The 26,215-nt window shown below is 40.7% G+C and overlaps 2 protein-coding genes across 23 annotated transcripts; both read left to right on the top strand.

The window, feature by feature from the left end:
• The first annotated feature begins 1,179 nt into the window (after window positions 1-1,179).
• EXOSC3 (exosome component 3) lies at window positions 1,180-12,756 on the top strand. Of its 20 annotated transcripts, XR_013957137.1 has the most exons (9): window positions 1,180-1,465; window positions 1,586-1,735; window positions 2,643-2,794; window positions 4,179-4,321; window positions 4,612-4,686; window positions 6,628-6,704; window positions 7,766-7,833; window positions 10,454-10,482; window positions 12,623-12,756. XR_013957137.1 is itself a non-coding variant. In XM_080620506.1 (7 exons), the coding sequence occupies exons 1-6, from the start codon at window positions 1,205-1,207 to the stop codon at window positions 7,798-7,800; spliced, it is 816 nt and encodes a 271-aa protein (XP_080476632.1). In that variant the 5' UTR covers window positions 1,180-1,204; the 3' UTR covers window positions 7,801-7,833; window positions 10,454-10,590. The 20 variants fall into 20 exon arrangements, 9 of the variants coding, with proteins under 9 accessions (XP_080476632.1, XP_080476631.1, XP_080476629.1 ...); XR_013957136.1 differs by lacking the exon at window positions 6,628-6,704; XR_013957140.1 differs by lacking the exon at window positions 12,623-12,756 and having other exon boundaries at window positions 10,454-10,497.
• PRXL2A (peroxiredoxin like 2A) lies at window positions 1,486-24,767 on the top strand. 3 transcript variants are annotated; one of them, XM_080620510.1, is made up of 6 exons: window positions 1,486-1,735; window positions 18,839-19,018; window positions 19,399-19,490; window positions 23,058-23,198; window positions 24,209-24,373; window positions 24,512-24,767. In XM_080620510.1, the coding sequence occupies exons 2-6, from the start codon at window positions 18,841-18,843 to the stop codon at window positions 24,608-24,610; spliced, it is 675 nt and encodes a 224-aa protein (XP_080476636.1). In that variant the 5' UTR covers window positions 1,486-1,735; window positions 18,839-18,840; the 3' UTR covers window positions 24,611-24,767. The 3 variants fall into 3 exon arrangements, with proteins under 3 accessions (XP_080476636.1, XP_080476635.1, XP_080476637.1); XM_080620509.1 differs by lacking the exon at window positions 1,486-1,735 and adding an exon at window positions 12,739-12,878; XM_080620511.1 differs by lacking the exon at window positions 1,486-1,735 and adding an exon at window positions 13,000-16,074.
• Window positions 24,768-26,215: the final 1,448 nt, after the last annotated feature.

The following is a 26,215-nucleotide window of genomic DNA, read 5'->3' as shown; positions in this document are numbered from 1 at the left end:
GCGGGGGCGCTCCCGGGTTAGCCGCGTCCTTTTCGGAATCGGTACACGAGTGGCCGGTGGGCGGTGCAGCGGGACAGCCGGCACGGGGCGGCCGCTACCGTCCCTTAGGGGTGCGGTGGGGTCTTCCTAGGGAAAAAAAAATTTGGAAACGCGTTTAATGCCGTCTCGTCATGAACGGTTTCCTTTCGTAAGAGAAGGGGCTTCCACTAAAATGAAAGACATCTTCAGCCAGCCCTGGGCGCGATCAGCTGGCAGCTACAGAGCCTTCATGACAGGCTTAGAGACAGAATCATTCTATGCGTGCATATAGAAATGCATTTATGCTCACGTATATGAAAGGGAAGAAAACACTATCGCAATTTTAGCGTGAGGAACCCGAGCTAACACTGAATAAGGATTTTGTAGCTAAGCACAGGGCACGTTTTTAAACAAAGCCGGGATCTCCCGTGCTGGAAGTTTATAATCATAGCATCAACTAGGTTGGAAAAGACCCTTAAAATCAAGTCCCAGGCTAGATGCCCAGCGTTAAAATAAACTGATTGTTTCTTCTCCCTGAGAAGCATCTTGGCTGCCATTCACCTCAAGGTTGGCCAGCTGTTTGTTTTACTGGCGACTTTTAACCAGGTATTTAAAAACTCTGCAAAGGATTAATTCCGTGTCTGTTTTAGTTCTGAAGCTTAACTGCGCTAACGTTACCTTGATCTTTCCCTAGCACTAATGAAAGGCTGAAAAATTAATTATTTCCAGAAAGAAAGACCGCATGGAAGTAATAAAGCACTCGGCTGATGAAGCCAGCTTTTGAAATGTAAGAAGCTAGCTTCGGTGTTTCCTGCATAACACGGGGTAGAGCTAAAGCGCGCGCCAAAAGCGGGCACCCTTGCTCTGGCCGGAGGATGTCGCTGGCGCTCTGCGAACGCCTTTCACAGGGCAGCAAAGGCACCGCAGCCTTTACCCCCGAGGCTCAGGCGAAGCCCCACGCCGAACTGCAGCAGCCCTTCCAACAGTGGCCAGTAAAGACGCTCCGCTGCCGCAGGAAAAACACCTCCGCTCCGCCCCCGAGGAGCAAGTCCCCTCAATCCGGCCGGCCCCACACCGGCGACACTGACGCCTGCGCGGCAGCAGCGGCGGTTGTTCCGCGCCTGCGCGGCAGCAGCGGCGGTTGTTCCGCGCCTGCGCGGCGCGAGTGTTCTGGGCTTGTGCCGCGATGGTGGGGGGAGGTGGTGTGGCGGTTGAGGAGTGTGTGGGGCAGGTGGTGCTGCCTGGGGACGTGTTGTTTCTCCCTACGCACCCTGACGAGGACGGGGAGCGGCTGCGGCTGGGCGCTAGCCCGGCCCCGCCGACCAAGCTACTCTGCGGGCCGGGCCTGCGGCGGTGCGACGCCGGGCTGCTGGTGACCAAATGCGGCCTGCTGCGGCACCGGCAGGCGGCCGGCGGCGCCTACTGGGTGGACTCGCAGCAGAAGCGGGTAGGGGGGAGGGGCGACCCGCTGTGTGCGAGGGGGGCGGCCAGAGAGGAGGCACTATCTTGTCCGCGTTTTCCTGACCCGTTTGCCTGCGTTTTTTTGTCCCGCACACCGTGTTTGCAGTATGTTCCGATCAAAGGCGACCACGCAATAGGAATAGTGACGGCCAAAGCGGGGGACGTGTTTAAGCTGGACGTCGGTGGAAGCGAGCAGGCCTCACTGTCCTACTTGGCATTTGAAGGCGCCACGAAGAGGAATAGGCCGAACGTGCAGGTTAATGCTCTTGTTGGTTGGCGGTAACACTAGCGACTGGTGCTTCTCTTATGGTTTCGTGGTTTTGCTTTGTAAAACTCTTTATAAGCCGCATGGAAAAGGAGGAGTGCGGATTTATTTGCAGTGATTTTTGCAGTGTGCACGATTGGGCTGTGGGTTTCCTGAGATTTTTTAGAGATCATTTAATTTAGTGTGGTTTGATATTTGGCAGATGGCAGGCTTTTTCACTCCTTACATTTTAACTTTACCATAATATTGCCAGCAGCAGATATAGTTCATGAGTAATATGCATCTGAGGGGGCACTCCAGAGTTAGGGGTATAAACAAGCTTTTATACCATCCAATACTGGTAGAAAATGGTTCTCACAGAGTGGTTCTAAAGAGTTCTATGGCACATGCATGCCATAGCTTCTGCATTCAACTAGGATACCATCACTAGAATGTAAAATTTGACTGTAAAGAAAACCAAAGTAGATTACTGTGGTTTGTTGTGGTTTTTTTGGGGATTTTTTTTTTTTTGGTTTTGTGTGTGGTTTGTTGGTGTTTTGTTTGTGTGTTTGGGGTTTTTTGTTTGTTTGGTTTTGTTGTTGTCATCGTCATCCTGATGACTACAAGAGCAGGTTGTATAATGTTTGGCCTTTAAAAAGGGGAATACTCTGTGAAATAAAGTTCTGTACTTTTTATCTTTCTAGTATCGGTAACTATAAAAGATAATTCTTCCTAGAGGATGCTGCCTTTAGTTGAAGTAGAAAAAATGAAAATTTGTACTATACCAGTTTATTTTTGTGTAACCAGTATTTTAAAGCTATTTTGTGGCCTTATGAGAGGATCTCTAGCAACTGAGTATTGCTTACAAATGCGCAGTATAATTTTCTCTACTTTTGCTTTTTAATACTGCTTTGTTTAGGTGGGAGATCTTATTTATGGTCAGTTCGTTGTAGCAAATAAAGACATGGAACCAGAGATGGTCTGTATAGACAGCAGTGGAAGATCAAGTGGAATGGGAATAATTGGACAAGATGGCTTCCTCTTTAAAGTTTCCTTAGGTCTAATAAGAAAGTAAGTACTAAGGAAAGTAAGTAGTCACTAACATATACTGTGGTAGGTAGGATTCGTGCAACTGTTTCCTCTGAGCAGTGTAGGCAGTTCAGTAATCAGTGTGTAATTGTTTTAGTGCATTTATAGCAGTTTTACTGAATAGGGTATGGATATTGGCCTAGGAGGAGGATTTATTTTCCCACTTAAGAGATTTATATGCTCTTCAATATGGTGTGCTGTGACCTGCTTAAATAAAGGGATTTGATTGCCAAGATAGCATGGAAAACAAAATCAGTGACCTAGGGTTTCAGGTATGTATCTACTACCTTGGACTTTAAAAACTGTGAATGAATGCCTGCTGTCCTTTTTCTGGTTAATGGGGATTGTGGGGGATGTACATTTGGCTGATACGTGATTAAAGAGCTCTTTCCACATCGATACATACTATATTCTGACTTCCCAAGAAAAATAAATTGCTTTGAAATACTGATACAGATTTAAAAAAAAAAAAAAAAAAGTGGGATTTTCATTTAAAACTGACATGTTAATCCAGGAACTGTTTCAGAAGCTTTTTAATGTATCATGAACTTTGGAGTTATGTATGCTGACATAAATACAAGACTTTTGTGACTGTCAAAGAATGCCAGATTATATGGTTGTTGCTTTTGGGTGTTTTGGGTTTTTTTTGTTCTTTGGAAAATCAATCTGAGGTGAAGAGCAGCTATTTCATACCTGGTTTTTTAAAGTAATAATTTGTCTGGTTACATGACCCATCAGAAGTCAGCGTGAACTTACACAAATATTTTTTTCAGCCGTTCTGTGTGTCTTCCAAATTCTGTCTGCATGCAAGTAAAGAAATAACAGTATGGTACAAGTGGTAATGTTTGAGAAAGCCTGTTGGATCTTGATTTGATCTTAGGTGTGTTACAATAATTCTTGATGCTTTTTTTCAGTATTCTCTCACCTTATAAAACTAAAATGTTCTATATTTACTGCTGTTAGTATTGTCTCCTGAAGGAGAAGGGAAGCTGTCATTTGAAGATACATCTTTGATTCTGGTGTTAAATTTATAAATAGCAGCACTTAAAAATGTCACTTTGTCAAACAGTAAATTTTAGACTTATTAAATTGTAGAATTGTTACAAAAGTATGGATTCACTTTAAATTATCAGATATTACTTCTGACTCTAATTAGGAAAAGTCACAGCTGTATTTTTAGGTGTATATATTTTAGATGAGAGCAGAATCAAAAATCTGATGTGGTATTGCTATTCTGGATGCATATATGCAACTTGTTTGTCTTACCTTTTGGTGTGTTGCCTTAATAGCTGACATAACACCAGTACTGCAGTTTAGTTACTGATAGTGTGGTCTGTATAATGACTTTTTTAATCCTTTTTTACAGGCTCTTGGCTCCCAAATCTGAAATAATTCAGGAGTTGTCACAATTGTACCCATTTGAGATGGTGCTGGGAATGAATGGAAGAATATGGGTAAAAGCAAGAACAGTTCAACAGACTTTAATTATAGTAAATATTTTGGAAGCCTGTGAGTATATGACTGCAGAACAGAGAAAGCAGGCATTTGCCAAATTGTCAGGGAATTAATGAAAGAAAGCCTTGAGGATTTGCTTAAGATGACTGTAGGGTGTATTGGTTATTTTTGTATTCAGATTTATATTAAAAGCCTTTTTTTTTTTTTTAATGAAATACTGGACTTTGTTCTTCTTCAGTTCCCTTCATTATCCACTCAGCTTGTTTGTGCCTTGTTTAGGAACTTTGGTTTTACTCACTTCTGTGATTATGAAGTCCTGCTTATGTTTATGAATTTCTTGACAGATGGGGAGACAGTCTTTAAAGCTTCCAGTAGCTGTGAGCTTACAGGTGTAACTACTCGGATTTGTAAGAAAAATGGTCAGTTGTAACATGCCTATATTTGCTTTTTTAATCATTATTAGTATTAACACTTCAATACATTCTTGCCTGAGGTAGTAGAAAGTATCTTGCAGGTCATTCATTCCGATCAGGTGCTCTGTTTATGCAGTGCAGGAAGTGATTATTTAATATGTGACAAAATTTGGGACTAGAAATATAGAGAATAACAGAAAATAATTACAGGGCATAGCATAAAATAAGCATAAGGTCGATAAGGGAAACAATTAGATAAGTCTTAACATATGGTCACAGTGACCTTACTGCTTTGCCTAAAAATAAACTGGTTAGTAGTATTGAGGAAATAGTGATTAGGACTTAACTTTATAACTTCATAGGACATCAGTATGAAAATTCAGGAAATTTGATGTCTCACTGAAAGTAAGAAATATACTAAACAGCTGCTATTTGAAGTCACTTGCATTTTATTATTTTTTTTTTTTCATAAGAGCTTTTTAACTAGCGATTAGGTAAAGGCCACTGCAGCAATAGCCATGTATTTCTCAATTCTAGATACTTCACACGCATTTTCTTTTAGATACAGCATCAAGAGCCCATACAGCTTTGCTTAATGTTAAACAAAATCAGCATTAAAAAAAAGCTTCCTCACATGCATGTAGAGGAAATGCTGTCCTAAGGGAGATAAATTCTCAGTCCGTTTTAGTACACGAGTAGTTTGCTACTGTTCTTTTGAGAAAGAACCATGGAGTAATTGAAGGGGAGCTACTGATGCCTGCTTCATGTGGGAGAAAAGTTTGACTGTGTACCCAATGAATTGCATTGGAGCTGTTTAACTGGTTTTTCAGATATATGATGTTTTGTAGTTCTTAATATGATGAATAGTTTAATAGCAATAGTTAACAGTAAATTAGAGGAAAAAGGCTAATTAGAATAAACCTGAATACCATATTAATTCCAAGAGGAAACAGTATTGCTCCTATTTATTCTGCATTTTTTGTAGTTCAGCCTGTGGTATTTGATGCTAGTTTTCTTTGGCATCTCTCATTTAGAAATTACTTCAGTTGAGAGCCACTCCTATGAGTCATCTTTAATGCACTTACCTAGGGCTTCCCCTGACAAAAACACAACTCTAATGGTTTCCATGTGACTTTAATGGCTGAAATTCAGAATTCTTTCTGTGTTTTACTGGCCTCCCTATTTAGTATTTAGGGTATTGCTCATCTGGCTTGGTAGATCTTTAGTCATCTTTTTTTCACTTGTCTTCTCCCAGCTGAAGTGACTTTCATTCATATCCCATAAATCTTTTAGGCTTATAATCTGTGTCTTAACTACACATGAAAAGCTGTAATTTAATAAGGATTTCACTAACTCTGCTCTTCGTCAGTCATCGTTTTTTCAAATTTAGCTAACCAGAGCCCCTGCAAGTTGTCCGTTATTAGAACAGTAGTTGGCATAAGCCGGAAAGCACTTGCCAAATCATTTCAGGGTGCTAACTTGGTGTTCTGTGAATGTTCTTGGATCATAATAGTAAAACCACAGGAATGGGGAATGACATGGTTCATTTCTTGAAGAGTTGTGGCTTGAAATGCAATTAGCCTTACCACTCCCCCTTTTACTTCTCTAAGCAACCTCCTTTACCTTCCAAAAGTCTGAATTTTAAGCCTAACCTGCAAGATACATGAACAATCCTGGATTTAAAAATGCTGTTTTGGTAGCACAGCATAGCAAGTTGTGACCTTGAAAGTTTTCAACATCACAAGTGCCCTATTTCACACTACCCATTAATCTGTCCCACTGTCAACAGCTTATCACCCAAATACAAATTTAGTTAAATCAAGAGCAGGAAACAAAATGCATTGAAATTATGCTTGTTGTTAATTTAACAAAATGGTGTATCCACAAAGTTTTACCCCCTATGCAATCATGGTAAATATGTGCTACACTTTTTAACAATTTATACAGTGGCAAAAATGACAAGTGGATGTGAGCAAAATGTGTGGAGAAAATGCTTGAAAGCAAATACACATTTCTAAAAGAAGGTAATATGGGGGTTGCTTGGTTTTTTATTTGTTTTGTGTTAGTTTGGGGTTTTTTTTGTTTTGTGTTTGGTGGGCTTTTTTTGGGTAAAAGGAAAACTGTCTACGTTCCTTAAACCAATTACTAGCTTTGACAAGCTTTGTCTAATGAACAAAATACCTAGGCAAAATCCATATGATGTCTTTGTGAACTTGTAGTTCTGGCTTGGTGACTAAACCTGTATCGCCAAATAGTGGCACAGGCTATAACCTGGTTCTAGGAAGACAGGCTAATCACAAGTTAATTGGGTATTCTGCTGCAAGCGTCACAGGAAGTCCTTCACATTCCCATTAAAGGCACATAAACACATATATTTCAGGAAATAGAACGTGCAGAAGTGATGTCATGGACTTCAAATGTACCTTCAGTAGAATTTTTCTGTTAAATTTATCTGCATGATGTATGCCCTTGTCAGCTGTCATTAAAGAACAACTTAGAGTTGTTCATTGCGGATACTTGGCGATTGTGCATTAGGTCCTTTGCTATGTTGCTCTTTCTTTCAAGTTAATGTGGTAAAAGTTAAGTGAAGATTGTAGATGTCAACATGGACAGTGTATCTGCAGTGGTGAGCACAACCTCTTAAAAAGAAAGCTAATTAAATGGAAACCATACACTAAAAATAAGAAATACGTAGTCTGTGACCCTTCTTAGGTTGATACATTGCATAAAGACCAAGAATAAATGATAACAAATTACAGATAGGCAGTGTTGTAATTGTGTGATAATAAACAACTAAACGCATAAGTGTAATTTGTATTTGCTCAAGCAGAAAAAACTTGCACAGATAAATAGTTGAATGTAATGAGAGGATAAAGAGCTTAACTCTAAGGCTATGGTTACAGTGTGGCCGTAGCTCTGCTAGATGAGCAGTTTACTGTGCCCAACTACTCATTGCCACCTTACCATCAGATGCTGGAACTCAGGTTTGCTGCTAGCCAAGTTCTGTAAAAATGACCTAAATTGGCATCAACACTCTGAATCGCAGGATCATTTTGTTTTTCTGACCTGGATGTTCTTTTCACAGGAGAGCTCATGGATTTTTTTTCTCTCAGATTTTAAATACTAAGGGCAGCTCATCTGCTTCTGGAGAAGGTAAAATTTCTTACAGAGGGCCCAGTTTTCTTCCTTGGTGCTTCAACAAATAATTCCAAGTAACAGCTAAATCAACCAGTAAATCGACAGGTTATTTTAAACCTTACAAATTGGTCAGCTTCAAGTTTTGCATGCTTACATAAAAAAGTATTTACACCAGTTTTTCTAGCTACATACAACCAACTTGGTGAGATATGTTATCTGAGTATAGAAACTAGCTGTTACAGACAATGCAGGACACTATTTATCATAGAATCATAGAATAGTTAGGGTTGGAAAGGACCTTAAGGTCATCTAGTTCCAACCCCCCTGCCATGGGCAGGGACACCCCACACTAAACCATGCTACCCAAGGCCTCATCCAACCTGGCCTTGAACACCGCCAAGGATGGAGCACTCGCAGCCTCCCTGGGCAACCCATTCCAGTGCCTCACCACCCTCTCAGTAAAGAATTTCTTCCTTATATCCAATCTAAACTTCCCCTGTTTAAGTTTGAACCTGTTAAGTTTTAACCCTTGTCCTATCAGTACAGTCCCTGAAGAATAGTCCCTCCCCAGCATCCTTGTAGGTCCCCTTCAGATACTGGAAGGCTGCTATGAGGTCTCCACGCAGCCTTCTCTTCTCCAGGCTGAACAGTCCCAGCTTTCTCAGCCTGTCTCCATACGGGAGATGCTCCAGTCCCCTGATCATCCTTGTGGCCCTCCTCTGGACTTGTTCCAACAGTTCCATGTCCTTTTTATGTTGAGGACACCAGAACTGCACACAATACTCTCAAGTGAGGTCTCACGAGAGCAGAGTAGAGAGGCAGGATCACCCCCTTTGACCTGCTGGTCACGCTCCTCTTGATCCAGCCCAGGATACGGTTGGCTTTCTGGGCTGAGAGTGCACACTGAAGCCAGCTCATGTTCATTTTCTCATCAACCAACACCCCCAGGTCCTCTGCAAGGCAAATTTAGTTGTAACACAAGCAGCCTTGTCCTTACTAAATGACTTGTATAGACTGCAAGATGCATAACTACAATTGGAGTCTATAGAAGGAAATTGATCGTGTCAGTTTTGCCCCAGCAACTTGAAAGAGAAATAGCCTAAAAACATGGGTGTGTGGATTTTAATGGAAGCCATGTAGTAGTTGCAGGCAGTCAACTAGAACTGCTACAGAATGACTTTTCCTCTGACACCCTGATTGTGCAAATATGCAGTTACCGCTTTTTTGGTGCTATCAATATGGGTATTTAGGGATGTTGAGGAGCGTGTTTTTGCTTATAGAGCCTGAAGCTTGATCACTATTCCAGTGGCTTGAATAGGCATTAAAATAATTCTCTTTACTATGCCTCAGTGTCCTACCTGGTATGAGAAAAACTAAAAAATTGGACTAGAGTAACAGTATAGTTTTCACTGCAGTAAATGGGACAAAGAAAAGCTATAAGCCCCTGAGATTTAAGTTTGCTTTAATTACACTTAAGCTATAAAGATATTAAAGACTGAAGGACAGACAGAGGAACTAATGACCTCATCTGCTATTTCCAGAGGCTTTGGTTATCTATTATATTGTTGTAAATGTTAGGCTTTTCTGTGATTCAGTGTTTATTAGGCTATTGCCAAAAGAGTTTTGTATAAGAATCTGTATCCCCTTTAAAAAGAGTTACTAATTCTTACTTCCTGTTCTTGTCTAGATGGAGGATGTTGCACCAGTCTGTTCTTGGGGTTCCACTGTGAACCGGTCATTCAGATGAAACTAATTTCAAAAGACCTGTAGAGGTTCTTTGGCTTCTTCCACGACTACCACACCCTGATCTTACTGAAAATAAATCCAGGGTCCTCTGTCCAGGTCCTCTGGCTGGCTGTAGGCAGACTGGTGCTTTTATTTCCTGAGGATCGGGATGGGGTTGAAAACACCACCACATGAGTACCTATTGTTATACAGCCTCCAAACAAGCAATGACCTTTGTCTGGCCTTGTTGAAACTTATGACAGTCTGCATCTGTGTGGATGCACCCTTTGAAGCACATGGGCTAAAATTTCAAGCTTTATTTTTGTATATCTGAATCTGATCTCACTGGTTCAATGCTGAAAAATTAGGCTAGAAATCCTTCTGCAGACATAGGGCCTATATCCTGCTTTAGCTGACCACTGTTTGTTTCCTCATTGCTTTTGAGTTCTCCCGTTTCCTAATAGAAAAGGTAGTTTGTTTAATATGAGCCATTTGTCTAACAACACCCTTGGTCTAAAGCTGATCTATAGAAGCATGATCCAACAAGAAACAGAAATAATTAACTTCTGAAATAGCACACAGCTTTGTCATTCTGTACATGAATTGAAAGTTTTGTAATGCTAGATCATGTTTTAGCATAGAGATACAGTGCGTGCTGGGTGACCTATGCACGGGCATGCTAGAGAAGCTTAATTAACTGGTAGACAAGCAGTTTCAGACTGATACTCTTCAGTTTAACTGTTACAAAACTGAATTATGAAAGCAGGAAGATAAGGGGTCAGTGTGCTTTTTAAGAACAATATGCAAAATCTGAGAAGATTAAATATTGGTGCCTGTTGCTCTGTGACATGTTTTTTTTCATGTGTTAGGAACTTAATATTCTTTTTTTTTTTTTTTTTTTTTTTAACAGGAAAAAATATGTGAATACCATCTGAATAGGTATATGGAAAACTAAACTATTATATAGATCACATAATATGATATACCCAAGGAAGTCAAATTCCTATTCAGCTTTCCTGCCATAATCTCACTACCTTTCTAAAGCAGTGAAGGCAAAAGTCATCTAATAAGGACAAAGTAATTGCTGCTGCAACTCTACTTGTGCAACACTCTCACTTTTCATGGAAAGCAAGCCTTTCTGGCAACATAGGAAGAGGTTAGATTTCAGTATTTTTATGACACTTGTTTTATTTTGAATTCTGCATCTACTAGAAGTGTACGTGCATTCAAGTGATTTCACTGCCATGTGAAGTAGGAAAGATATTCTTGGATGAATCCAGATGTGCAGGCTCAGACAACAGGGACAAATGAAATCAGAGTCACTTCTGTGATTAACTGTTTATTGTTCTTGTCATGAACTCCTAGCCAGAGCAAAGAATAAAGATCTTTTCATCTTGTGATAGGTGATTTTTTCCCCCGTCAGGAATACTGATGACCTTTGGATTGCAAAGGCCAGCTGCCAGATTGTTGGAGGCATAAGTATTATTAAGAAAAAAGTTTGGGGTTTTTGTTTTGTGTGCTTACCATGGCAACAAAAGTAATGGAGCTGCAGTTCTACCATAGCCAAATGTTCACAGCTGAAGCAACAACCATTATAAAATTCAGAAGAAAGGAATGTTGACAGTCTGCATAAATTAGAGGTTTAATTACCTGATGATGGCTGACAAAATTTGTCAATCTTTTTTTGTCATCATGTTTTTTCTGAAGACTGTATCACAGTGGCAAAGATGCATACATTCTAACACTAATTGCATTTCAAAGCCAGTGAGAAAGCCACTTCAGCGTATTATGGTTGGTGTATTGACAGAGAACCTTCTCCCACTGGTTAAAAAGTAGAGAAAATGTTGGCTTCCGTGTATTTCCAAGGAGAAGAAGCAGCCCCAAACCCTACAGTCCTCCTAGATTTTCCAGCTTTTTCAAGTAGTCTGGTAATGCTATTTCTGCCATGAAGTTTCCTGAGGTTCTTTTTTAATTGCTGGGAAGTCTGGGTGTTTAAGTGCTGGGACTTAAGTGCTTTTTATAATCCATTTGATTTCTAAAAGCATGTTAGGTAAAAGCACAGCTACCGCAATTTTGGGCAAAAAGACCCAAAATCTTTTCCCTGCAACTGCCTGAGGCCCTGGCATTTAGGCAAACGGTAAGCGTCATGATACAGCTCTGTCCTGCAGAACTGCTGTTTGTGTGGCTTTCCAGCTGAGCAAGGCCACTGTGTGCTCCTGCAGGAGCAGGACAGCATGGTCAGGGAGCAGCCAGCCTTTGGGAAGCGGGGTGGTCTTGTGCTCCAAGGTGACTGCCAGGTGATGAATTCTGGTGCATCACAGCACACCTGGCGTGTTGTTTCCAGTTTGATCTGTGCTATATCAGAACTGTGATGCTCTTGTTGCTTCTGATTAGCAGAGAACTTTTTCTGTGGTAAGATTCGTCAAAAAAAAAAAAAAAGCACAAGCTCTGTGATAAACAGAAACTCTAAATAAGGGGTAAACTGAGCAGGCCTAACCAGAGTGGCTGGTGACTCCCAGTGAAGAGAGATAAGACAGGGCGATTTGATCTAGGTAATTTTGGGACATGGTGAAAGCCAGTGGCTCTGTTGTTTGGAATGTAGACTGTCCAGTACCGTCAGAGGTTGCATACATTCTCCTGAGCTGCTGTTGTGTTACCGCAGAGCGTGCTGTCATTGCCACTACCATTTTTGTTTGGTATTTTAAGTGCCAGGTTAACAGGAGACCTCAAGAAATAGTCCTAAGGTAGTGAAGATGAGTACTCTCTGCTTCTGGCTGGAGTGGTGCCCAGTGACCACAAGCAACTGAAGAGTGTGTTCAGAAAACGATGTTGTGACATGTTTGTTCTTGGCTGGCTTATCTGAGCAAGTATATTCTTGAATGTAATGCATATGTAAGCATTTTTAAGTGCCCCACTAATCAGACTACTTGAATGATAAGCTCACTACATTCTCTTACTTAAGTCTTTAGTGGTTGGTTTTCCTTTTTCTGTGGGGGTGGGTGGGGGTGCTTTTTCACTCATTTCCCCGTACATTTAAGCACTGTATCTTGTAATATATTTCCTTTCTTTCTTTGCTTAGCCAGAAGCTAAACCAAAATCCCAGTGAGGGGGAAAGTGGCTCCCGGGAGGAAACAGAAGGGATTTATTCATTCCCGTCAGTAAGAACGGGATAACGACCCACAGCGCGGCAGCTCTTTCACAACCCGAGCAGCGCCGAGCCCGCGAACGCCGGCCGAAGGTCACCCACCTCTGCGCGGAGGGCACCGGCAGCGGTGCCTGCGTGCCGCACGTGCCCTGCGGCGGGCACGGTGCCGGTAGCGGCGGGGTGTCACACTGTGAGTGCGGGGCTTGGGGAGGGGGGGGGCGGGTGGAAGCGCGCGCTCACGGGGGTGCCCGGCGGGAAGGAGCGCGGGAGCCACTGCTGCACAGGCCGCTGGGCCGGGTTGTCGCCGCAGCGTCGCTGAGCCTCCGCCGCCTCCCTGCTGTCCCTGCCCGGCGAGCAGCTGTTCTCGCCATCCCCGCTGGTCTGTGCGCCGTGCGCACCGCTGCGGCTGGCGCCCTAATGCGGCGAAGAAGAGGCGGCGGCGATTCGTTACTCTTGAGAAATGAAGGGCTGGGACGGCCGCGGGCTGCGCCGGATGGGGTGAGGGGCTTCCCACCCGCCACTGAACGGCAGGCGCGGTCATGTGGGCTGCTGCTCTGCGTCTGCCGCTACCCTCGGCGTTTTGGGGTCTGAAATTCACCTTATGCCTGTCCTTGTGGTTTAATATATTGATTGATCCTTGCATCCTCATGTAACTTAACCTCCGTGTGTAAGTAGGCACAAGATCAAAGACGAAGAGACTTCGTCTCGTGTCATTCCTAGTGCATTTGGTGCAATCTTGTGTGTGACCACACTGCTCAGACTTAAGAAGTCCACTGGAACTTCAGGCTGCTTGAAGTATCGGTTTGGAGTCCTCCCAGCCTTCTCTTCTACAGCCACAGGGACAATATTGTTATCAGACCTGGCTCAGCAGACAACAGGGTGAACTAGGTTGTGAGGAAATTGTTCTCAGCTGGGTGTATCTACCCAGATGCATGTGTTACACCTTCATGCAAGTACTAAGAATCTGAAAAGATGGAAAATAATTCTTAATTTAAACTTGAATCTGAAGGAGTTGTGGTTGGATTGGAACAAGAGGGACAACTTGTGGCCTAGTGGGTCACTGTGTTATTGGTGAACACGGATTTGTATTTTTAGTGTGTCTGTTGGCATTCCTCTTATTCCTCTGTCTCTGCAGGCTGCACAGCATGCAGCTTTTCTGCTCTGGATCCCTAGCAGCAAGTTTAGCCTCTATTAGCTTCTTTCTGGAAAAAGCTTCTTACTAAAGCAGGTAACTGAACACAGAATATGTATTAGCTTCACCTAACTAGTTTTTGCTACTTCTTCCTGTCTCTGTGGTCTCTCCATTTTACTGGTTGAGCATAGATCTGAATTTTCCCTACATGGTATTTAGCCGCCTGTTCCCTCTGAATACATCTAGAGAGTTGGAAGTTTTCCATGGTCTTGTGCCAGAGCTCTTTGTTCTACCTTGCTCAAAAGAAAAGGGTTGTTGAGATGTTGGGCATCTTTGAAACAGCCTCAGAACAGGGGAGATTATTTGGGCTAACAACTAACTTGCTTTCAAAGGAAGGAGTATGATTTGCCTGCTTGACACAGCAACTTTGTCTTCAGCTAAAGCCAAGCACAAGTGTTATACTGAATTCAGCAATGAAACAATGTGCAGAGTGGGAAGAAACCTAAAAAGATAACTGTTATTCTTGACACAAGGAATGGTTTGTTACAGGATCTTTACAATGGCAAAAATAAAAAATCCCTCATGTTGTGAAAATGACTTATATCCATGCCATCAGAAATTTTAGGAGGCTTCTGTATGCATCAATCTTGGCACGTGAAGAACACAAATTAGGTCAGAAGGGACCTCTGAAGTTTCTTCAGTCAAATCCCCAATTAAAGCAGGGCTAATTTTAGAGATTGGTCAAGATGCTGTGTTTTATAATCCTTACTGGTATTTAAAAGCTCATGAAATCTTGAGCATGTTACCAGGTTATTGTAAATGTTCTTTATAGGAGTGAGATTAAAAAGATATTTGCAATCACATGACTCATTTTTTGGGTAAATGTCTCATAAAAAATAATCAGCTCAACTTGTTTGGCATATGCAAGTTGTGACAAAGCTCTCAAAGATTTTTAGGCTTGGTATGCAGTAACTTGGGGAGGATGGGAGCGAGAGAGAAGGGAAGAATAAGCAATGGTCAAAGTTATTTTAGATTAGGGTATACGTGCTAGTGCAGTCCAGCTTATGAGAGTCCCCACTGTTTCCATGTCTGCTCAGCTGTCTTTTAAGGAAAAGTATGTAAGTACATCTCTGTGCTACTCCGAGTTTTACTGACAACTTGAAAACCCAGACTTTCCTTTTTTTTTTTTTTTTTTTTTTTTTATTTTTTTTTATTTTTTTATTTTTGACACAGCTGCAATGGGTCATGTTTACACTGCTAAAATAAATGTTTAAGGATAGCTCTCCTCTTAATGACAATTTTTTCTCTGGTTGTGGGTGGGAAGGAAATGAGACATGTAGAAAACCATGTTTTAACTGGTCGTCTTGACACACAGTGAAGACCATCAACTGGCACTTATAACAGGATTAAGACTAAGCTTGTTTGAATTCTGGTTAGCTGAGTCCTGATAGACCAGAAAGTAACTCACTGTTATCTTGGAGATCTCGGATCTCTTGTGGTCACACAAAAACACACAAAAATATGTTTTTCCCTTTGGCCTCTGTTCTCTGAAAGCTCACTCCCTTCTGGAGGTTTTAGCAGAGTTGAGAGCTTGCAGGTCTGATAGTTCAGAGAGAATGATGCTCTTTAGTGAAGGGATGTTGCCACTAAAGCAAGTATCTGAGCGTAGAAACGCTACGTTAATTCACCATACAGCCTCTATATTGAAACTTTTTTCTTGTATTGTGCATTGTGATAGCTTTTTAACTGTTTCCAAGGTTGGTTGTATTGCTTTGGCATGCAGTGTACAAGGTGGAGGGTACAAGTAGAACAGGCTGAACCAAAGGGAAAAATGCAAAAATGCAAAAACTTGCAACAATGCACAGTTACACAGAAAAGTGCTGTTTTAACATGCAGATCTTAATGTTCAGTGATGCGTTCCCAGCTTCAGAGAAGTTTTCTGTAACTCCTGTTCCCTGTACCCAACCACCCATAAAGAGGGTAACCATGTGTTCAGTTTTAAGGAAAAAGATGAATGATTAAGATACCTTTAAAACAATCTTGCTGTGGACTGCCGCAGGGTGACTGTGGCACATTTAGCTCAAAGAGTGGAGGCCTAGGTCCTGCTTACAAGGCAAAGGCTCCAGGGCTGGACTCCTGCCTAGTCCTGCCCACTTGCCACACGTGATATCAGTTTGTCTTTTCTCCTGCCGGCGCTCGCAGTCACAGGGGGAGCTGGTGGTGGCTGATGCTGGTGCAAACTGCATAGGTTCTGGTGAGTGTATGCACCTAAATGATAAAGGCTTACAGGATGCTCTGTTGTATCTTCTTGTTGTGGATTGTCTTTTGATGTTTAAAAACTCATAGAGTTTGATCACAAGGCAGTAACGTTTGTTTTTTTAAGGTGGGGTGGAGGGTTGTAAAGTTAATTTAAGCTTCACATTTCCTTGATAAACAGTAGCTAAGCAGAAATGAGGCTGCTAGCTGCAAATGTGCAGTTTTCCGTTTAGTCTCTTCACTTGGCGTTCAGTGATGTAGATGTGTTAGGGCTCATCACTGCTCAGCCTGTCTTGTTAACAAATGTTTTACTAGTCCTGGCTGCGGCTTCCCATATGTATTGTTCAAAATGGCTTGCCATGGTGTTTGCTTAGCAGGAAAAGAATTTCAGTATCATGTAGAGCTGCTTCAGATATTCCTCCTATGTATTTAAATAGCAAAATATTCACTTATTTGAGTATGGTTGGGGTTTTTTTGTCACTGAGTAGAGGCCAAAACATTTAGCTAAACTAAAGAGGTGTGTTAACTAAGCTTAATGATCTCTCTATCAGCTACAACTGAGAGGAAGTTGGCTTTTAGGAGTGCTAATAACACTAACAAAACATAAAAAAGTATGTGAGAAATACTTGTTAATCAATTGCTACACATTTGGCAACATTTCTGTACACATGACATGCACAAGAGATTAATACTTGGTTTTACACCACCACCACCACCTTTTCCTCTTGTAACAAAGAATTAAGAGAAAACCAGCTCTTGACCTGGTAAGATTCAGGTCCAAAGAATAGTTGGATAATCAGACTCTGGGAGGGAACAGGGCTATATAGCCTTTTGGGTATGCCACAGAGTCTTCTAAGTCTTAAAAGATATTGCTGCATTACAGCAGTCTATTTTGAGTTACATTTTTGTAACTTTCCAAAGTCTGGGGTCAGAATGGTCTCTGATATCAGTCAGGGACAGATACCAAAAAAATTGTTATTACAGTAGGACTTTATGTTTGAAGAAAGTACGTAGAGAAAGCAGATATGGTCAAGGAAGCTTTTCCTTGATTAATAATAAGCAGTGGAGTGGGGTAAAATTTGTTCTTTTATCTGCTTTATGTTTGTGTAAACTGGCCTTGTTTCCTGCTCGGGACTATGAATTACTCATGTTTCTAGATACTGTCTTCCTTGGGACCAAGTATGCTGGTAAAGGAACAAAGTGATCTTTTTTCGAAATGTTTTCTAGCTATTTCTGCAGGAAGGCAGTTGGTTGTATTTGTTTATCAGTAGTATTCTGGAGCCAGTTTTCATGATAAAAAGGGATTTTCTCCCAGAAAATTCTGGACACAAAAGCAAGGAGCTACTCCTAGTTCTTATTTTCTGAATTCTGGCAACATCTAGCTGTGGGGGTAAAGATTATGTGTGTCTCTGGTTTTATTGCCAGTCACAGTTCCAATGTATTTTCCTATATTTATGAGGGGGAAAACCCCTTTTCTATACAAAAGTATATACAGAGGGCAATATTTACCAAAAGCCTATCAGGGAATAGGGTTTTGCAGATGACTCTGGAAAAAATGTGATTCTCTGTATTATGTAATACTGAAGTTGTGTGACTGCAAATCTACAGCCCTTTGTAACACATAACTGTTGCAATTAAGTGTGAAGTGACTCCTTATACTGCCAAAACTCCAATGACTCTTGTACCAGTCACGGCTCAGAGCTGGATCTTGAATTCTGTCCATGAGGCAGGGCTAAGTGTGCTTTCCTGAATCCTCATAACTGATACAGCCTCACTGGAAGGAGGCTGTCAGCCCCTACCAGGCTTGTGAAACATGCAAGGGTCAGGATTGGGCTGGGGGTCATTTGTGAATGGATGGTGGTTAAATAAAATTGCCACCAAATTAGTCACTGGTAACAAGCAGCAGTGTTTGTACTGTAAGACTTGAGCATGCGTATTTAATGGTTTCCGTCGCAGTGTTACAACTTCTAACCAAAGTTGTTAGTTCCTGAGCAAGAGTAGGAATTGGTCAGTATATAGAAGATGCTGTCCAGGGCATGTTTGTAATGTTGGAGCACAGTGTCTAATAAAATGGTTGCAAGACTACATATTTCTGCCTGCAGGCAAGACTGATGAGCTCTTATATTGGCTTGATGCCTGCTTTGGTTCTAGGCTGAAATTGTTGGGAACAGAAAAGGTTACCAGTTACGGTGAACCAGATAGAGATTTTGTTTGGGTTTTTTTTTAAAGTCTTCTGTGGCGTAGTTGTAAAGGTCACTGTTTAATATGGATTGGGTGTGTATGAACATTTAATCTACAAATAGTTCTTTTTTTGAAAGATACCACTGTCTTACTGTAATAATTTAAGTTATTGGCTAACATTTTGTTAGATGGTCTGTGGTCTCATTGCAAGGGGTGTTGGCCTAGATGACCTTTGAAGGTTCCTTCCAACCCAAACTATGATTCTATGGTTTATGACACACATACACTTCAATCATTTTTCTCCTCATTGCATTTGAGCACTTTAATCATTAATGTTTCTGTAAGTCTGGTAGCACGAAAAGGGAATAATATCTTGTTAATAGTTTTGATGTGGGTCAGGCACAGAACTGTAATGTAATCTTGCTCTTCTAAAATTCAGTTCAGTACAATAATGTACAGATCATCTCCAGTCAAACCAAAAATATCAGTGTGAACTGTTAGTTGTTGTTTTAATCTAGTTCCTCCTTGTCTGGCATCATTGATGCCCAACGTTAGAGCTGTTTTCTTCTTTCTTTTTCCAGAAATGTCCTTCCTGCCTGACTTGGGAATCTTCACTATGGGCATGTGGTCTATTGGTCTTGGAGCTCTTGGTGCAGCTGTGACAGGGATCGTCATTGCTAACACTGATTTATTTTTGTCCAAACCAGAAAAAGCTACATTGGAGTTTTTAGAGGGGATAGAGCTAAAATCTTTGGGATCAGGTAAAATTCTGGATGTTTCAGCCCACATTCTTTTATAATTTGGTTTTTATAAGAACCTTTGTAAGGAAGAGAACCTTTGATGGAAAAGTTTTTCTTAGTGTTTTCTTGTTATGACACATAGTTCGTGTCTTTGATAGCTGATAATTCTGGTGAAGGAAAAGCAACCAAAACTCTATTACTTCTGGATGAAATGTGACATGCTTCTAAAAATCAGTAAAACAATAATACCCTGCTATGCATACAGGTTTTATTTTTTTTTCTGATAGAACTGTTTGAATGTGGAATTACCTGCAGTGCTTTTTGTTGGTCCTTAAAGCATTAGTCATTTTAAGTAAGAATGGCTGATATTATTGTTGATACTGTTTCTCCTGTATACACAGAACAAAGGACATTCAAAGCAGGTGAACTATGGAAGAAAAATGGTGCAGTGATCATGGCTGTGCGAAGACCTGGATGTTTTTTGTGCAGAGAGGTAATTGCTGGGCTTAGGAATTAATTAGGAAGAGTTGAGCTCTACTTGCATAGATACCTTTAAATAAAGGGAGGGGGTGAATAGGACAGATACATCTGAACTATATGAAAGGGCTTTTTTCCTAGCCCAAACGTGTCACCAGCTAACAGCATACTTAGTTTTCTTTGCAGTTTATTTGTATAGTCTGATTTGTATAGATTTATGTAGCTGATTTGTATAGATCCTGAGCATTTTCCCTTCTGAAGGCAATGGCTACATCATTTTTACATCTGTCAGGGACCTAGCCCATGATAATTATAAAGGGAGATTACACAAAATCCAGCTGGTAATGAGTCTTATGAGCTAGTTGTATTCCCTATGTCCAAAATAAACCTCCATGAGCCTCTATGAGTCTCTGGTCAAAAGCAGCCCAGGATTAGACTGGCAAAAAGCTATCATATAAAGTTCATCAGCAAAAAGATGTGCATAAAGCGGGAGTCCCTCACTGTTCTGGATGCTGAATGTGAGGCAGGAAGGTGAAGAGTCTGAAGACAAGGAGTTACTGTTTGTAACAAGGACGGTTTGGAAACAAAATCTGATCCTTAAGTTGGCATTAGGCTCCTTGGGTGGAGGTGGGAGGAAACACTTAAAATATGATTTGAATGTACCATGTGCCTGGGAAGAGCTGTAACTTGCACCTTGGCCATTATTTTCTCATAGCTATGGGGAAGAAATAGCTATTATGTTGTTACTCACTATAACATGGAGTAATTAATATTGCAACCTCTTAATTAAGGGATCTGCTCCTATCAGTGAGAACTGCTTAAGTATGTGTACAATTCGTGGAAGGTTAAATATTAAAGTCCATTGCTCTCCGAACAGGTGTAGCTTAGGCAGGGGGAGAATGCAGTATGTGCCTGACTGTGCTTTTCACATACAGTCAGACAGGAACTCATTAAGGTTTTGGGGTTTTTTTTAATACTAGCTTCGTAAGCAGAAATAAAGTGCTGATTCAGGGAACTGTGGGTTGTTATTTTTGTTTGTTTGCTTGTTTCAGGAAAAAATGGAGGTGAGACATTTAATTTTTCAAGTTCTTATTTTTGGTTCAAAACTTCAAATTTTTAAGAGAGGCAGTCATACTACTGATCAGCTAATTAGGGCAAATAATTGAATTTTAACTGTGAAAGTGTTTAAAAAAGCTTTTAAATTGCCTCAACTGAAGTTATTTTTTGATTGTGGTGTGTTAAAAGCATTTTTGTGAGTTGACTCTCACCTTTCTCCCAAGAAAAAGTTCACCAGTTCAGTCTGCCAGTTGTTTTGGTCCATTAATGTTTCTCCATAGTGTGAAAGCTGCTGCTTTCTCCACTGGTCACTGACTCTGAACTGATGGAATGGTTCAATATAGTGGCTTGCCATATGTGTTAACCTGCAGACAGTAGGCTGGCTTGGGGTTTGTTTTTTTTTTTGCAAGAACCAAGGTACACTTGGTTCCCACTATCTTACACCTTGGAAAGGATATTGAACTTTGTCCTTGTTGACAGCACCAAGAACAAATATATACTTCCCTGGATGCAGGGGTAGCATCGAAAAGTGGCCATTCTACCTCATGGATCACCAACCTAATCTCAGTGGTGAGGACATGCATCCTTTGTCCACTGCAGAGGATGTCACAAATCCCTTTAGATCATTGAGAATTGAGGCCTGTAGACTTAAGAAATACAGTCTTTTATCTTTATTGTCTGCATCCTAAATCATCTGATTCTTTTTTTGTCATTTAACATAAGACTGTATTTAACAGAACTGCACTTCTGCATCTCATAGTCTGGATCCAGCCATGCAGTGATCCAGTGCTCCAGTCATTGTGAAAGTGCTGTGGGCTTGCTAAATATTGTAGCTATCAGCTCAAGCAGTCTAAAGTAGCAGAAGAGCCATAGTTAAACTATTAGAGGGACCAGCTGAAATGGGAATTGTTCATTTGGGTTGCCCCTGCCTTGGTGGAGAAAGGAACTATTCTGCTAGGTTGTGCTTGTTCACTTTTTGCAAAAGCAAGAGAACAGTTTCACAGACCAGATGAAATGGTCTCAGCCCTGTGGTAAGGCTGTACAGCTGTTACGTGATATAATTTGCCCACAAAACCAGACTTCTTTGCTTTCTCTTCTCCAAAAGGCTAACCAAGTTTTGCTAGTATTGCTGTCTCTCCAGAGACAGTCGTTTCAGGGCACCCCTGCACTAGCCTGGAATGTCAGTTCTCAGAAATGTTACATCCCAATATAAATTTTTTTTTTTTTTTTGATTACAAGATTTTTTAATTATATAAAAAATCCCAGACAAAATTGTTCTGTTGTTACTAACGCCCCTCTTAGGAAGATCATAAGGCATTTTGTTGAGGGAAATCAGAAAATTATTACCAGATCTCTAAGAAGAGAAACGAGGGAAAAGATCTAACAAGTGTAAGCGATGATCCTTTAATTCTCACCACTCTCTACTCTGTTTGCTTATGATGCTGATGAATGCTTATCTATTTCCTCTGAAAAGACAGAGTAATGAACTAACTGCAAAGCTGCCTTTACCCTTTCAGCTACTGATGTCTTTCTCCAATGTCTTTTCTCTTGTCTGTCTGCTACTTGGTAAATTCTAGATGTCCTGCAAGCCTTTGAGTTAAGACATTTTGATTAGGTGGCTGAGTGTGTTCATGTAAACTGTGTAAATTTTTTAAAAGTGTGGAGTGCTTTCTGGGAGTTTTGTCCAGTAAAAATGACCTTTCTCCACTGGAGATCATAGAATGGTTTGGATTGAAAGACACCTCAAAGATCAGCTAGTTCCACCCTCCTGCCATAGACAGGGACACCTTCTACTAGATGAAATGAAAAAAATTTATAATGTGCAGTCTCTGCTTTTGGAAATCTCAGAGGTCTTTATACAAACTGGGGGATCTGGGATTCCTTCAGCAGAACAAAAAGTCCCGCAGATGAGTGTTGACACCTTGCACTCCCGCACACCAGAAGAAGCATTATTGCTTCTGGGATACTGAAGGTGTATGAAGAAATTCTCTGATTATTTTCACTGGGGGGATCTAGAAAGGAGAGTGTATCTTCACTCCATTACTTACTCTGCACTTGCATAGCCTGCTTCTGCATAGAGCTCTCAAAATAGCTTGCAAAAGAGTCTGATAATGATGGCTTTCTATTTGGAAAAAAGGATTGGAAATTCTGGCCTGGGAAAGTTAAATGATGTGTAGGCAGTATCTTTTTAATGTTCTGTAAACACTTGAAAAGATAGTTGAAGTCCTAGCACAGGCAAGGTATACAGCTTTTAGTTAAAAATACATTTTCTCCAGGATTTTAGTATTTTATCCAGTAAATGCTCAAAAAAATCTCCTTCCTCTATGCTTACTGAAGAAAATTTTACTAAATCTAATGAAGACCTGCCTGTGAGTAAAGCTAGCTTAAAAGTCTGATTTATAGGTCTGTTTCTGTTTTGTGCCTCAAGCTAGAATTTATGTATATTTCTGATGTCCTTGAAATTCAAGGTGAAGCTTTCAATTTCCATTTATTGTCTGAAATGTTTGGGTTTTTTTTCCTTTCTTAGGAGGCTTCTGAGCTCTCCTCTCTGAAACCTCAACTGTCGAAATTGGGTGTCCCTCTCTATGCTGTTGTGAAAGAGAAGATAGGGACTGAAGTGGAGGATTTTCAACCTTATTTCAAAGGAGAAATCTTTCTGGATGAAAAGGTATAGTGAAGTTAATGTTCTCCTTTTTTTTTAAAAACAAACTTGTGAATGTCCTCTTTGAAGAGCTTATATAAGTAATAGAGATGGAATGTGGTCTGAATGAGAAAAGGTTGAGTAGCATTGTAGTTTAAGAAGTTAATTAGCTTTGCTTTTCTATATATATATCCTGTTCAGCTTACAAACTCACCTGTAGCTATGCACTGACTACATGCTTTTGCAGTATTATTCCTCCCCTCCCTTTTAACAGGTAAACAAGATGGCATATTATTTATTCCTTTCTTCCACTGGCAGTGTGACATTTGTGGTGTATGAATCAAGGTCTGAACATGATAAACATAATTAATTCCTGATATACAGGCCAAATTGCAGTGATATGGCTTGTCCCAGTACAGTGGCACATGCTTTATTCCTAGTTTCATGTCCTTCAAAACTACGGCCCTGCTTACTCCTTAACTGAGAAGACGCATTTAGAAATTATTTGTCTTCTGAAGGAAAAAGAATACGTAATACTCAAATCAATAGCAGATATGTTAACCTTCCCGCCACGTTCTGCCTGTGTGAAAGAATCAGGCTGATTTGAAAAAAACTAATCAACCAAATTCACAAAACCAAAACCCCAGACAAAACAGAAGGTGATAAAAGTTTCAGGACTTGTATCCCTACTAGGATTTTTATTGTCATAATTCAAAAATAAGAAAAAAGATGTTTATCACAAAGCACCCTTGCTGTCAGCAATAGGGATGTAGATATACATAGGGCTTAAATACTTGTGGATCAGCTTAAAATCCACATGAATAGTGGCAGTGCCACTAGTTGTCTGTGTGGAGGCAAGTGGTGAGGTAGTGTGTTAAAAAGGTTAGTTCAGGTGCAGTTTCTTTTTAGCTATGCCTGGTTAGCTGTTGTGTGTTGTGACCTTTCTTGGATACAGGGCTGGCTGGTTTCCTGAATGTCATTTGGGAGGAAAAGTTCTTTTCACTTTGTTTGCTGAGATACGTTCTGTTTCCCTGCAGAAAGGCTTCTATGGACCACGCAGACGAAAAATGATGATATCGGGTTTCTTCCGCTATGGAGTCTGGCAAAATTTCTTCCGTGCTTGGAAAAGTGGATATAGTGGTAACCTGGAAGGAGAAGGATTCACCCTGGGAGGAGTATATGTGATTGGTGCTGGAAGACAGGTACTGCAGGTCATCTCCCTGGGCTTTTATGTCTCCTGTGAGACTAAAAGTTTCTTCTTAGGAATTGTTCAGTTGCTGGCCATTTGATCTGCTGTAGGGATACTAGTGTAAGAATTTCTCTCTTGTGTCTTTGACTAGGGTGTTTTACTGGAGCATCGTGAGAAAGAATTTGGAGACAAAGTCAACCTTCCATCTGTCCTTGAAGCTGCTGAGAAGATAAAACCCCAAGCTTCATAAGTGGAAAAATAGCTGCACATGTTTCTGACCACAGCTCGAAATGTAGAATGCATCTGTTTCTTGAATGTTGCAGTTAATTGCTTTTTAACTATTCAGTGATAAATGCAGAGGACAGATTCTCTATTCAAATATAGAAAATCATGAAAATCCTCCTGGATCTTCTTTTGTCACTTTGCATCCTTTCAGGTGGTCATGATTTCAACTGCTTTTTTGTGCCTGGATGTATTAATGAAAGGCTGGTTCTAAAATCTATCCTAGTGTAGATGTTTCCAGTCAGTCAGTTGAAAACCTGCATACCTAGGGGAGCAGATCTTTGCTAAGGCTGAAGTAATGGGGTACCAGCTGAGGTTGAAGGATAATAAAACTTTATATAAATGAAATGCCTTTGCTCTTTGCTTTTTTCATTAACTTGTAAACACATTGGTGTTTGTAGAAGACTAAATCATGTCAGACTAGATTATTCTAAGATTCTGCATTCAAGAAATGCAGCTATGTCTACCCAGTAGGTTTCTTGTTAACTGCTGGCTCTAGATCTTTCAGCTCTTTGTGTTATTCCCTGCAAAGAAGATTGAAGACATCTGATGTTCACTTCAGAAGATAATTGTGGCATGAGTGCAAATTCCTTCTTGTGTTTTAAGATTCTTAAAAAAAAAAAAGGGAATAGTATCAGAGAGCAGATTAGGTAGATAGATCCAGTCTTGAATTCTGTAGTAGAATGACTGGGCTGTTACTCCTAAAAATAGATGTAGTGTTGCACAATATGATTCATGACAGCCAGCACCATGCATAGCCAAATATATGCACCTAGGCTGAAATGTGAACATGGCAGCATAAATTTTCCAAATGTGCTAATGTTTCAAAGTCTAAACAAAATTTTAACATTTCACTTAGAGGATTATCAAGTGTTGTGTATCCTTCATTAGCTGGTGTATGTAAGAGGCTAGGTAACTTATGAAAATATGTGGGCTGGGACATACTAAGCTAGCAGAAGTATTCTTTTGTCCTGGCAGCAGGTGAGTCTGAACTGTCATTCTGCTTTCTTCTGGCCTTAATGAAACCTTCATGTATCATATATGCTGATGGCAAGGATACTTTGCACCTCTGAAACTTTGGTAATATGCCTGTTTCTGCTCTGTGTGCCTGTCCGTCTGTATTGTTGAGCTGTGTGCAAAAAAATGGTCATACATGATGCTGACTGTATGAAACCTCAATGCTAGAAACTCTAGAACTTCACAAGCAGTGAGGCCTGGCCTTGGTCTGCGCTGCATCATTATGGATGAAATCCTGATTTTTATTTTTTTTTTAATTATTATTATTATTTCTGACCAGGCAGAACTAATTTTAACTGAAAATATTGATGTGCTCTTCAAAGTCTGTTCTTCACAGTTCCCTAAAACACCACTAGCAGTACGGATTTTGAGTGACTTACATGCATCAAGATATTTCATTTGAAAACAGAATGGAAATTGGACTCGTGCTACTATCAGGTGAAATTTGTGTTTAACTGTCCTGGGGGATGGACGAAGGATCAGGAGTTTGGACAGTAGAGCAGCAAAGTCGACAACAAATTGACTACACGATTCAGACTTTCTCTATAAAGTCTCT

The sequence above is a fragment of the Psittacula echo genome (assembly GCF_963264785.1).
Source record: "Psittacula echo genome assembly, chromosome: 6".
NCBI lineage: Eukaryota > Metazoa > Chordata > Aves > Psittaciformes > Psittacidae > Psittacula > Psittacula echo.
The sequence above is the reverse complement of the archived record's forward strand: the minus strand, read 5'-3'. Positions and strand labels throughout refer to the sequence as shown.